The sequence below is a fragment of the Pyrus communis genome, chromosome 5, assembly GCF_963583255.1.
Source record: "Pyrus communis chromosome 5, drPyrComm1.1, whole genome shotgun sequence".
NCBI lineage: Eukaryota > Viridiplantae > Streptophyta > Magnoliopsida > Rosales > Rosaceae > Pyrus > Pyrus communis.
This window is the reverse complement of record NC_084807.1, coordinates 28017503-28030281: the sequence shown is the minus strand read 5'-3', so window position 1 is coordinate 28030281 and position 12779 is coordinate 28017503. Positions and strand designations below refer to the sequence as shown.

At 37.0% G+C, this 12779-nt stretch overlaps 1 protein-coding gene across 1 annotated transcript; it reads left to right on the top strand.

The window, feature by feature from the left end:
• Positions 1–3890: 3890 nt before the first annotated feature.
• LOC137733144 (ABC transporter G family member 4-like) lies at positions 3891–6103 on the top strand. Its single transcript, XM_068472304.1, has one exon. It carries the CDS (start codon positions 4079–4081, stop codon positions 5882–5884), a length of 1806 nt encoding a protein of 601 aa, XP_068328405.1. The 5' UTR covers positions 3891–4078; the 3' UTR covers positions 5885–6103.
• The last annotated feature ends 6676 nt before the right edge of the window (positions 6104–12779 follow it).

Below are 12779 nucleotides of genomic sequence, written 5' to 3'. Positions count from 1 at the left end.
TCGCTTGTATAAACTACAAAATATGGATAAAAATATTAAGGCAAATGTATGACCTCGCATAATTCCATGAATTCTCAACACAACTGACAAGGGGGGCATCAAAGAGAAATTTTCCTCGGGTAATGTTAGGGAGACTAAATTTAGAAACAAAATTTGTAAACTAAATTATGTGTCACCAGTAAGAATGAACTCGTTTATCAATGCTTAAGTAATAAATCAATCATTAACTTCTATGTTCTTTAGTTTCCAAAATTTTGTTTCCAAGCATTATCTATTTTCTAGTGTATCGGGAATAGGGCTGGGTATTCCAAGTGTCATAATACAAGTACTTAGAAGTGATTTTTTAAGTATTTAAACACTTGTATTATGATACTTGGAATACAAGACCGTGTTGTTTCACTGAAAAACTCTCGGCATAATGTGCTGTCTTCTGCGGTGTCTTGTTTGTGGGTCGACCAATGCTTATCTACAGAGAATGAAATCTGCATATATATGATTTGGCATGTGCTGGACTTTGATTAAAAAAAAATAATAGAAATTGGTAAGCAGATTTTAGGCCCATGGCATTCTCGTCTCATCAGACTTGAGTGAATGCAATTACTATTCTCACCATTTGGAAAATGGACTTATAATTCTGATTACCTCATCAACGGTTTTTGTTTTTGGGCTTCCACTATTGGATCACTTTGTACATTACAGTATGTTCTTTAATTTTGTGAGGGTCCTTATAATATAGATGAGATGCCAGAGTAGATAGATCAAATTAAAAGACACAAATCTGATCCCGCGGTTATGCACATCAAGCGCCTATTTCGCTTCCGGCAAGAATCTTCGGTTCCGGTTGTCATTGTTGTAATGGTTCTGGAACTGGTTTAGATTGAGAATGGGAAGTAGAGGCTTTCTTTTTGTTGTAGGTTTGGTTTGAAGGTGGTGTGGTTTACTTCAAGAAGGTAAGTGTATTTATTTATAACAGGGTTGTGGACCTTGTAGTTTTTTTCTTATATTTTAGAAGAATCATTATTGGCACTCTAAAATCTCATTTTGCACTCTAAATTTTCTATAACTAGAAAGAAAAATACACTTTTGAGATTGCAACATGAGATTTTTTTCTGCGCTAATAACAGTTTCCTATTTTGAATGATGGCCGTACATGAAATTTACATGCTAGTTGTTTATACCTTTTCCAGCTGAGTTGCCCAAACTTTTTTTTTTCTTTTTTCATTTTGTTCTAAATATGTTTAGCTTATTTAGGATAAACTAAACTTTGTTAGACAAATTATAGAAGCTTCTTATGTGTGTGAGTTATCCTTTAATTTTGTGTTATATATAATATTTCACGCAGAAGGCAATGATGTTTCATAAACTCTCTTACCAGTTACAACTACATGAAAATCTTTCTGGGATGGATCATTAAATCCATCCAACGATGCAAAAGAGCTAAGTTATATTTTAAGCCAAAATATCCATCAAGGTCGCCAACCAGGTTATTTGATATTTCAGTATTTCAATCAAATATTTGACCTTCATGGATTTGTAAGCCCTGCCTGCTATAGATTTTTGAGCTTGACGTACGGGATAAATTGTGGATTCTGGGGAAGTTTTGTTGAAGTTTATTAGGTTGGGTTTAGATATAAGCTTGATAATTTGCTGGAGGGTGCGTGTAAATACATTATAAAAATGGAAAAATAATTCCACCCAAAGATGCAAATGGACATCCTTTACTATCTAGTGAAGAAATCAAAGCGCAACTCACAGTGAGATATTCTTACCACTTTCAAATATTTTGGATCCTTTGTCGATTTTTGTTTTCCTAAAAAAAAACTGTGTGCTTATACTCAAAACTATAATTTATTCATAATTTATTTCAATAAACCGAACCGTCTATCTTTTATGTCTTATCCCAAAGATCATGTCTCAAAAATCATCCAAATCTAAAATCATATGGTCGTTGGATTAAGGGTTTATGGTTTTTTGTAGAACCATATTCGTTTATTTTATTCACTATCAATAAATATCTTAATGATTTTAGATTTATCTAATTTTTTGCAAAGATGATTTATGAATGATGTTCTAAAAAATAGACGGTTCAAATCGTCAAAATACATTACGAAGTAGATCGCATAAAACTTGTGTCAAAGTTGTGTAAAAACAATTATGTCACAGATTCGCTCCATTAAGTAATAAGTACACTTGATTTTATATTGAAAATGTAATTAATTTTTACAACCTAATCTCTTTTATTTTTTCTTTCCTTCTTTTGATTTTAGTGCGCGAGAGCATTCCCAGGATGGGTGAACCATCGGGAAGTTCTTGTGTGAGTTCCCAAAAACAAAATCGTGAGGGCGTGGTTGGGGTCCAAAGCGGACAATATCGTGCTACGGTGGTGGAGCGGGGCCGGGAAGTGGTCCGCCCCAGGCCGGGATGTGACAATTTGGTATCAGAGCCTAACCCTGGCCGTGGTGTGCCGACGAGGACGTCGGGCACCTAAGGGGGGGTGGATTGGGACATCCCACATCACTCAGGGGAGTGATCCTTATGGTATCGTTTGGTATGCAGATGGGACGAGACGGAATGGAATGGGACGAGACGGGACGGGACAGGACAAAACGGAACGGAGTGGGAGCAAAGATGCCCTCAGATGGAAACAAGGAGGAAGAAGAAGGAGACGGAGATGTTATAATTTTGTGTTCCACGGATGTGGAACGAGTCGTTCCAGAGGGGTGAGGTGGAACGAAAATTCACCCAAAACTAGTCCCGTGGAATAGCTCATTCCACTCGTTTTAGGCGCACCAAACGTGGGACAGAACGCCTTGTCCCACTCTGTTCCGTCCCATCCCACGTACCAAACGGTACCTATATGTATTCCCATCCCTACCTAGCACGAGGCCTTTTGGGAGCTCACTGGCTTCGAGTTCTGTAGGAACTCCGAAGTTAAGCGAGTAGCGCGCGAGACCATTCCCAGGATAGGTGACCCATTGGGAAGTTCTTGTGTGAGTTCCCAAAAACAAAACAGTGAGGGTGTGGTCGGGGCCCAAAGCGGACAATATCGTGCTACGGTGGTGGAGCGGGCCCGAGAAGTGGTCGGCCCCGGACCGGGATGTGACATATATATATACACACACACACACATACTGCGTAACTTTGGAAAACAAGATCCTCTGGATCTCTTCCATCCGCATCCTTCAATAATGTCTCATGCTCCAAGGCTCCAACTGACAAAAAAGGAAATAATATAAAGCCTCATGCATGAAGCAAACTAATAACTAGTATATATTATTATGCAAGTGCATATCATTTCATGTAGGATTGTAGCACTCACGGACGTGCAGTTATTTAATACAAAGCATGTTGTCAAGTGAAGGCAGCCCACTGATATGCTTTATCCAAACCTCGATACTATATTCTCAGACAAAAGCATATGACAGATTGAGAGCACAGAAGTAGGCTTGTGAGTTTGGAGTGATATACAAAAAAAAAAAAAAAAAAGGATTGCTCACATGCTGATTCATGCAACACATTGGCCAATTTTCCAACTTGACTTCCACAACTACTCAAAATTTCTTTTACTTGCACTTACTTAGATTACTTTATATTTTAACCTTTTTTTTTCTTATTCAGTGAGATGAAAAAGCAAGTTCCATGCATGTCTAATTCCTAGTTTTAGTTCAATATCAATAGTTATAACTTATAAGATTAAAACTTCAATCATCATAATAAAATGAGAAGTTGAACGAAAAAATTTTCAAATTCCTTTATACGAGCGAAATTACTAATTGAATTTGATTAATTTAAATAACAAAAAAATCAAACTTAGTGCAGAAGAAACACAAACATTACCTTTGCTAGCCAACTTGACTTCATCCATATCTTCAATCCCCAACCTATTTAATTAATTTTGGCCTTTTAACTCATAGTACTCCACCAACATTACATGCCAAACTCAACGAAAAAAAAAAAATATCATCGTCACACAATAATTTTCAACTGTATACATGCATCCCTCTCTCTTCCTCACTTCTTCAAGTAATATTCCAACTTTTCTTTCTTCTCCATATCCAACCCCACCAGCTAAAACTCCATGGAATCAGATGCACCACCACCTCAACCACCCTCTAAAACCTATGAATTAACAGCCTCTTCCATATCCTACACCAAACCAACCACAGCCACCACCACCTTCTCCCCATTTCACCTCCTCTTCAAGCAATGCGTCCTCCCCACCCCCACCTACATTCTCAAAGACATCTCGCTCACCGCCTACCCGTCCGAAATCCTCGCCATTGTAGGCCCTAGCGGTGCCGGAAAATCAACCCTCCTAGACATCTTAGCCGCCCGGAGGTCACCCACAGGCGGCTATCTCCTCCTGAACTCTTCCCCCGTCAACCCTTCCTCATTCCGCAAGCTCTCAGCCTATGTCCCTCAGCACGACGCATGCCTTCCCCTCCTCACTGTCTTTGAAACCTTTGCTTTTGCCGCAAGCCTCCTCGTCCCCAACCCTAATCCTAAAAACATTGCCGCTATTGTCTCCTCTCTTCTAACCGAGCTCCGGCTCACACATTTGTCCAACACCCGCCTCGGCCAAGGCCTATCAGGAGGCGAAAGCAGGCGTGTCTCAATAGGCCTGAGCCTTCTCCACGACCCTGCTATCCTCCTTCTCGACGAACCCACCTCAGGTCTCGACAGCACCTCCGCTTTCAACGTAATCCAAACCCTAAATTCCATCTGCACCTCACGTCATCGCACTGTGATCTTATCAATCCACCAACCCAGCTTCAAAATCCTCTCCACCGTTGATAGAATCCTCTTGCTATCAAAAGGGTCAATTGTCCACCATGGAACCCTTTCTTCTCTCGAAGCTTTTCTGCTCTCCAATGGCTTCACTGTCCCTCCACAACTCAATGCTTTGGAATACACCATGGAAATTCTGAACCGTCTCCCTCCCATCACATCTACAACAACCACATCATCACCTCCTAATGATCCTATGAAACATGATAAGCAGGCAATTAGGCAAGTCATTAGATACAAAAGCTCTAGAATTCAAGAGATATTGGCTCTATACAACCGGTTTTGGAAAATCATCTACAGAACAAGGCAGCTTTTTTTTACTAACACTCTTGAAGCACTTCTTGTAGGTCTTATTTTGGGAACTATTTACATCAACATTGGAGTCGACAAGCAAGGAATCGAAAAGCGATTCGGCCTCTTCGCCTTCACTCTTACATTCCTCCTCTCCTCCACCACCGAAACCCTTCCGATCTTCATCAACGAAAGGCCGATCTTCCTCCGAGAAACGTCCGGTGGAATCTACCGGCTCTCCTCCTACCTCATCGCCAACACTCTCGTTTTCTTGCCGTACTTGCTTACCATCGCGATCATATACTCCGTTTCAGTCTATTTCTTGGTGGGTCTTTGCGGTTCTTGGCAAACGTTTGCTTATTTTGTTCTTGTCATATGGATCATTCTTCTAATGGCGAACTCGTTCGTCTTGTTCTTGAGCTCTTTAGCCCCCAATTACATCGCCGGAACTTCGCTCGTGACAATACTTTTAGGTGGTTTTTTTCTCTTCTCCGGCTACTTCATCTCTCAACATAACATGCCTAAGTACTGGCTCTTCATGCACTTTTTCTCCATGTACAAATATGCCCTCGATGCTCTTCTAATCAACGAGTACGGCTGCCTTGTGTCAAAGTGTTTGATATGGTACCAAGAGAGTAAGAGTGATAGTAAAGTTTGCATGGTTACGGGGGGCGACGTGTTGCAGAAGAGAGGGCTGCATGAAGGGCAGAGGTGGACTAATATTCACATCCTGCTAGGGTTTTTCGTGTTATATCGTGTTCTTTGTTTGATAGTCTTGACCAGAAGGGTTTCGAGATCAAAGTAGTGAAGGTGGGAAAATTACAGTTAAATATTAAGGTATAAACCGTACAATAAATTAGTATATATGCTTGTGTTCTTGATTTTTATTTGCTTAATTGCCAAAAAACTGAAGCTGGCTACTGTAATAGCCCCCTCCATATGTATGGACAAATAAAAGGTATAGCTTCTTGAGCTTGATGTATATAATTGTTGATGTCGATCGATAAATACTATATGAAATAGGTTGAAAGTGAATATTCGTTTGTTCATTTTAGTTTAAAGCAAAAATTAGGTTTTTCTTTTGATACAAGCCATACCAAGGTAAAAAATTCATTCATAAAATCTCGCTTATAAACACAATATTTTTAATCATTTGAACTACAAATTATTGTAAAAAAATTGAATATTATTGAATTGGCGTTTTATAAATTTAGACTTGCAAAATTATAGATGATAGAATTTAACATATCATTGTCTCATTGTTTGAATTGATCATTGAGATCTAAATCAAGCACACCACATGCATAAAAACTGAATATATCATGGGAGCCGTACGTAGTGAATTGAGTGAAATGATGAAGATGCTGATTGGTCAGGGAGTGGGTTGTTGTGTAGAATGGTAGAAGTTAGAACAATATTTAATCAGCAGAGACCCTACATCTTGTGTCACGGGTCCCTTCAGGAAGCGAAATGATGCGCAGTGCATCGAGATTGTGAGAGAGGAGAGGGAAGAATCCAAGATCGTCACAGCCTTAAACATGTATATTCTGATAAGAGAGGTTTGGTTGTCGGGTGGTGAAGTTGAAGGAGTCACGAAGAAGTTGGAATAGGATCCTCTATGGATCCTTTCATCCGAATTCTCAAGAACTTTCAATCATGTCCGTTCAACTGAAATTGAACCACTAGGAATTCTTTCCTGACCATCTTTTCATGTTCATCTTCTTCCCTCTTTTCTATCTCTCTCTCCAGCTCTAGAATTGAGGGTCCAAAAGGTACAGATAGAAGGGATCCGAGGAGAATCTGAATCCGAAAGAAGTTGAAAATAAAGACAAGGAAAGTTTGTTTGCCTTTCTAATGAATCGGTGCAATGTCACGGTCATGAGTTTCTCTTAGTTTAATTTCTTGACGTTACCCCGTGACCAGCTCAACGCATTCTCGTCATTTTGTCACTGTTGGCCGGTCAACCATGTAGCATTTCGCAATTCCATGCACAAACACTATTGAACTACTCTATTATTGAGAGATTCTAATATTCTAAAGACACAAAGAGTTGTTTATTTACAGTAACAAATAAATTTTAAGAGTTTCGACTTCAAGTTCTAAATTGATAATTGCATACCTTAAAAAACCATCAACCATGTGAAGATATAAAGCTAAGGATAATGTTACGGAGACCAAATTTTTATATCAAATTTGCAAACTAAATGATGTATCACCAATAGAAAAGAAGCACGTTAATCGACAGTAAATCACTAATTCAAGGGTAATGCTAGGGAGACTAAATTTGCAAACTAAATGATATGTCACCAATATGAATGAACACGTTTATCAACGCTTAAGTAATAAACCAATTATCAACTTTCATGTCCTTTAGTTTCCAACACTTAGTTTACAAATTTAGTCTCTTTAGCATTACCCATAATTAAATCATCAATAGCCAAATCTTGATTTGCATATGTAAACACGAAAAATTCTTGAAAAAAGAACACGTGTACAAAAATAATATTTGTGTTTAATGATTTTGGGGTTACGATCTCTTTCAAATTTGATCCTCAGATACGATCTCCGTAAGATGTAGATTTGTTGATCCAAGGGCCGTTGAGGCTTGATCTTGGATGAACGGTTGGAAGTTTCTTCAAGGGCCTTCGGGGCTTTGATCTTGAAGTTTGATGGAAGTTTCTTCAAGGGCCATTGGGCTTGATCTTAAAGGTTGATGGAAGTTTCTTCAAGGGCCTTCAGGGCTTGATCTTGAAGTTTTGATGGAAGTTTCTTCAATGGTCATTGAGCTTGATCTTGAAGGATGATGGAAGTTTCTTCAAGGGCCTTCGGGGCTTGATCTTGAAGGTGGGCCTTAAGGATTTGGCGAAGAACGAAGAGAGCTTTCTCGATCCTTTAGAATACTTGGGAATTTGGATGCTTGAGAGCTTTGGAGTTTCAAAGCTTCAAGGATTTGGAGAATTCTCTTCCAATTTGGGAGTAGAGAAATGTATTTGTGAATTCCTTGATTTTCGGATCCTTGATACCTTGATGGAGAAGCCTATTTATAGGTTTTGAGAATGAATCACCACCACAAATTTTCGTGGTGAAGTGAGTGGTGGTTATAGGTGAAGTAAGTGGATGTTGTAGGTGAAGTAAGTGGATGATGTAGGTGAAATGAGTGGACGTTGTAGGTGAATTAAGTGAATGATCTAGGTGAAATGAGTGAAGGTTGTAATTTTAATGCATTGGTTAACATTTATTTTACCGAAATTTCGATGTTTACAACATATTTTAGTTTAAAAATTTGATCTTCCTAACCTTAGCTTTAAATCAATATCTTCGAACAAACTAAAATGTAACGTAGCAATACGGAGTTCATTTAGCTAGAGGTTTGTGCCTAGTTTTTAAATCCAGAGATCGATTTTTATTTTTTATTTTTTTGGAAAGTTGCCAGAGTTGTGGATTTCGATTTGAGTTGGGTGGGTGGTTTGGATTAAGACAGGGAAGGTGCGGCGGTGACGGAATGGGAAGGGAAGAGTTTGCACGTTTTTATATTTTTTTAGTTTTCAGAATATCAAGATATTTTTTAAATTTTCTGTGTACCACATGGCAATCACAATAGAAACATGTTAGGACTTACGAGTATAATTATCTCCTCTTCAAATTTCCCTCTTTTTCCTTCTTCTCCTATTTAAATGATCACGATTAATTCACGTCAGAAAAAAAAAAAAAAGTAAGAAAGGAGGGGAGGAAAAGGTAGGAGAATTAGAGAGGAGAGAATCCTACTTCAACAACTTGGCCCATGCCACGTAAAATTAGAGACTAAACATGTTTTTTAATGAAATTGACATAATATGGAAAAGTGATGCAAAAATTAAGTTTTAGGAGGCATAATGGTGTAATTTGAGTTTCAAAGGCGAAGTGAGATTAAAAAGTAGAGTACCAAGAGGCATAGTGTAATACCTTGAAAATTTTAAAATATAAATGTGATATCAATCCTTGTGGAATTGGAGATGACTAAGCTATGTCCTTAGCTTGCTGGCCGATTAAGTTAGGAGGTGTTAATAAAGTTACATGCAAATGGGATATGTAGGTAAGTCGTGGCATGAGTTGGGGAGTGGAGGTAAACATTTGTCCACATTGAGATGAAATGTGTGCGGGCTACCAATTCATCCAATAGGATGTGTTGTTTTGCTGTCATTCTGATATATGGAACAGGAGCAACATGCACCATCGGTGCAGAGGGAAACCGGAGAAAGTAAAACGGGTCACGACAGTGCAGAAGGGAGAGATTTCCCTGTTCTTTGCAGAAAGCTAAAGGTTTGAAGATGTGTAACGCTGCCATTGCTACCACGGGAGGTGGGCTACTTACCATTGCAAGGGAAGAGAATTGCTGTTTGGAGTCTGAAGTTTGGATTATGCAGAGATGGAGAGAAGCGTGGAAAGAAAGGGGATACGAAAAAGATGATGAAAGATGATAGATGAGAGTTAAGGAGAGAATTGATATTTGGACGTCGTTCGCTGGTGATGGTGAGGAGTAGCAAGTCTAATTAAGATGGAAAAGGGAGCTGTTGTACTAATGGCACCATCGGTACAACAAGCAGGTAGTCTAGTGGCCTAATTAGTTTTATTTCAAATTTAAGGAAAACTCTTAGCTGGTTCTCTACCTTACGGGTAAGAAAGAAGATTTCAAATTGTTACTTTTCTTATTTAGTTGTGAACTACGATTGGCTTGATCCTTCTGAATGATACATAGACAGTCTAACGAGAAGTTAGATGCAGCCATAAAATAATCGAGATTAAATATTAGTGGAAAATCGTCAAAGAGAGAAATGTTAGTATGGTTAATAATATAAAGGATAACTATGACATTTTTGAACCTATCACCGTAGTTAATTTCCATATAAAATTTCTAGGGTGTTACACATAGTACAAAACAAGTCAGAGATATATACTATGTCCATGCCAAGAGAATAACTTCCATGTCTCTCGGTGCCAGAACGTTATACAAAGCCAATTATCCATTGTTATGTACAAAACAAGTCAGAGATATATACTATGTCCATGCCAAGAGAATAACTTCCATGTCTCTCGGTGCCAGAATGACGTTATACAAAACCAATTATCCATTGTTATGTGAAAACGTCATAATTTTTTTTGAAGTGTCAATATAACAATTCCCATTCGGTAACTGTTGAAAATATTATTTAAAACCATACTTATTTTCCAACTACCAATATATGTCCTACGTAAATTTTCCAAAGATGTATGTCCTACAGATTAAACAGCAATACGCAGTCCTTCAACCATTAAAGGAAAAGGTTAAAACTATGTCCGCCATCGATGAATTTGTTGACGCCATGGCTTACGTGCGTTTTAAGGTATGTGGTGACTAACAACATGAATCTTTGTGGCGTACAGCCGGGAATAAATGAATGGCTTAGTTTGAATCTTTTTGGTGTACAGCCGGGAATAAATGAATGACTTAGTTTAGCACGACCATCCGCTAAAGTTTTTATCACAAATGGTCTTTGACATGATCTATCTTGAGATTTTTGAGATTCAAGGTGAAGGCTTTCTTCTTGTTGTTGAGGTAGAATAAGTTGCTTAGAAATGCTCAAAGGTTTAAAAGATCAAAGATTTTTCCTTATTTACTAACAGTGTCAATATGAGACTGAAAATACATATTTTCGAGTCTTTAAGTGATATGTATAAGTATAACCAATGAATGAGCACCGAATTAAACCTAGTTTTTGGTAAAGACATACATACATTAATTTATTGAAGGCTAATGCTAGGAAGATTAAATTTTTAAATCAAATTTGGTAAACCATATGATGTGGTTACTGATTATTACTTAAGTATTGATTAACGTGCTTATTTTCTTCTGGTGCCATGTCATATGGTTTGCAAATGTGGTCTAACAATTTGTTCAACCTAGCATACTCTTTGTTAAAGGTTAAACTTAAATTGGAATAAATGTCTAAAAATTGCAACCCACATAGCTAATAACTAGTGATTATAATCGAAGGGGACGTAATAAAATATTAACAACCAAACAGAAATTTGTAAAAATTGGTAAGAAAAAAAATCACACATGCCATTTCGAACACATGATCTCCTCATTAATTTTAAATAGCAGAAACCACCACTTATGGTTAAACTTCTTGATCATTTGACCAAATTTTGTAATTCGTACTCTTATAAAAAGAAATTAATCAAAATTGGAAAGTAAAAAAACACACTAATGATTTTGAACCCACGACTTCCTCCTTATTTTAAGAAGCAGAAACCTCCCCTTCTTGTTAAACTTCTTCATCATTTAACAAAATTTTGTAATTTTATATTCTTATGAAAACATATTTAAATATACCGCCATCTATTTTTGGTGCCCCTGATTTTCCAAGGCCCCAGATAATCGCCCTACTTGCACTGGGCTGACCCTAGTCCTGAAATTGATCTACCCCATCAAGATGATGCCTCAAATTGAAAATCGATTAATGCGATTCTTGGAAATCGATTAATGTGGTTCTTGAAAACGGGTGTCTTAAATCAATGTCGTTTTTCCATCACAATTATAAACGGTGTTGATGTGACACATAATTGAGTCCCACAAATCTAATTAAATGTTGACATGTCACTACTACAAAAGGACCTAATAGTGTCAGTTGTTGCGTCGGTTTAATATTATATAGTGGCGAAAAAGAGATTTGCGACACTCACTGAAGATGACGTCGTATTTACTGTCGCTTATAAGCGTCATAAAATTTCTATGTCGCTTTTAAACCGACGTAAAAATTTAGTGTCGCTTATAACCGACATATATTTTAATATTTTTAAGTGCTGGCGTCGCTTTAAATAAAATAGTGTCGCTTTTAAGCGACATAAACTATGGGTGTCGCTTCTAGGCGACACTAATTCTAATATTTTAAATCCTGCGTCGGTTTTGAGCGACATATATTTTGAAAACCAGTGTCGGTTGTAAGCGACACATTGTTGCTCTTTATTCCCCCGTGTTTTCTTTTTCTTCTCTTGCACTTTTCTTATTCGTTCTTCCAAGTTTTACAAAGTCTCCCGTGTTCTCTCTCTTTCAGCTTTCTCCTTTGGTTTTCAAACTTCATTTGTTCCTCTGTTCTCTCTTTCAGCTTTCTCCTTTGGTTTTCAAAATTCATTTGTTCCTCTTCACAACAGTAAGTTTTTCTTGCTTATAATATTTTTATTTTCTCTTCTTATGTTTAATTTTTAGTTACAATTTATTTTTGTAGGAAATTTATTGGAGTTGGTTGAGTACATAAAGAATTGTTGACGTCGAAATTCTTCAACAAATCAGGTTTGTATCCCTAACTTCTTTAATTTTTAAATTGTATAATACACAAGTTTATTTATTTAAAAATTATAATTTAAGCACTTAGATAAAATTCTACTATTTTTGTTAAATTAATAAAAACTTAGTCGAATTAATTAATTTTGTCACTCTAATTGTTATTTTAATTTGTTGTTATTTTGATAATTTTTTGTTGTTATTTACTAGAATGGATTAGATGAACATAATTTGAATTGTTATGAGAAAATGGAATGAATAATATTTATAAGCATTTATGTTAAATTAACAATATTAAATATAACATAAACTTATAATATTGAGTAATATAAGAATATATTATGTTAATTTTTTTTTTTTTGCACTCTAAGTGTTATTTTAATTTGTTGTTATTTTGATA

Excerpts from the sequence above, each read along its gene's own strand:
- LOC137733144 (XM_068472304.1), top strand. The coding sequence starts at position 4,079 with ATGGAATCAGATGCACCACCACCTCAACCACCCTCTAAAACCTATGAA.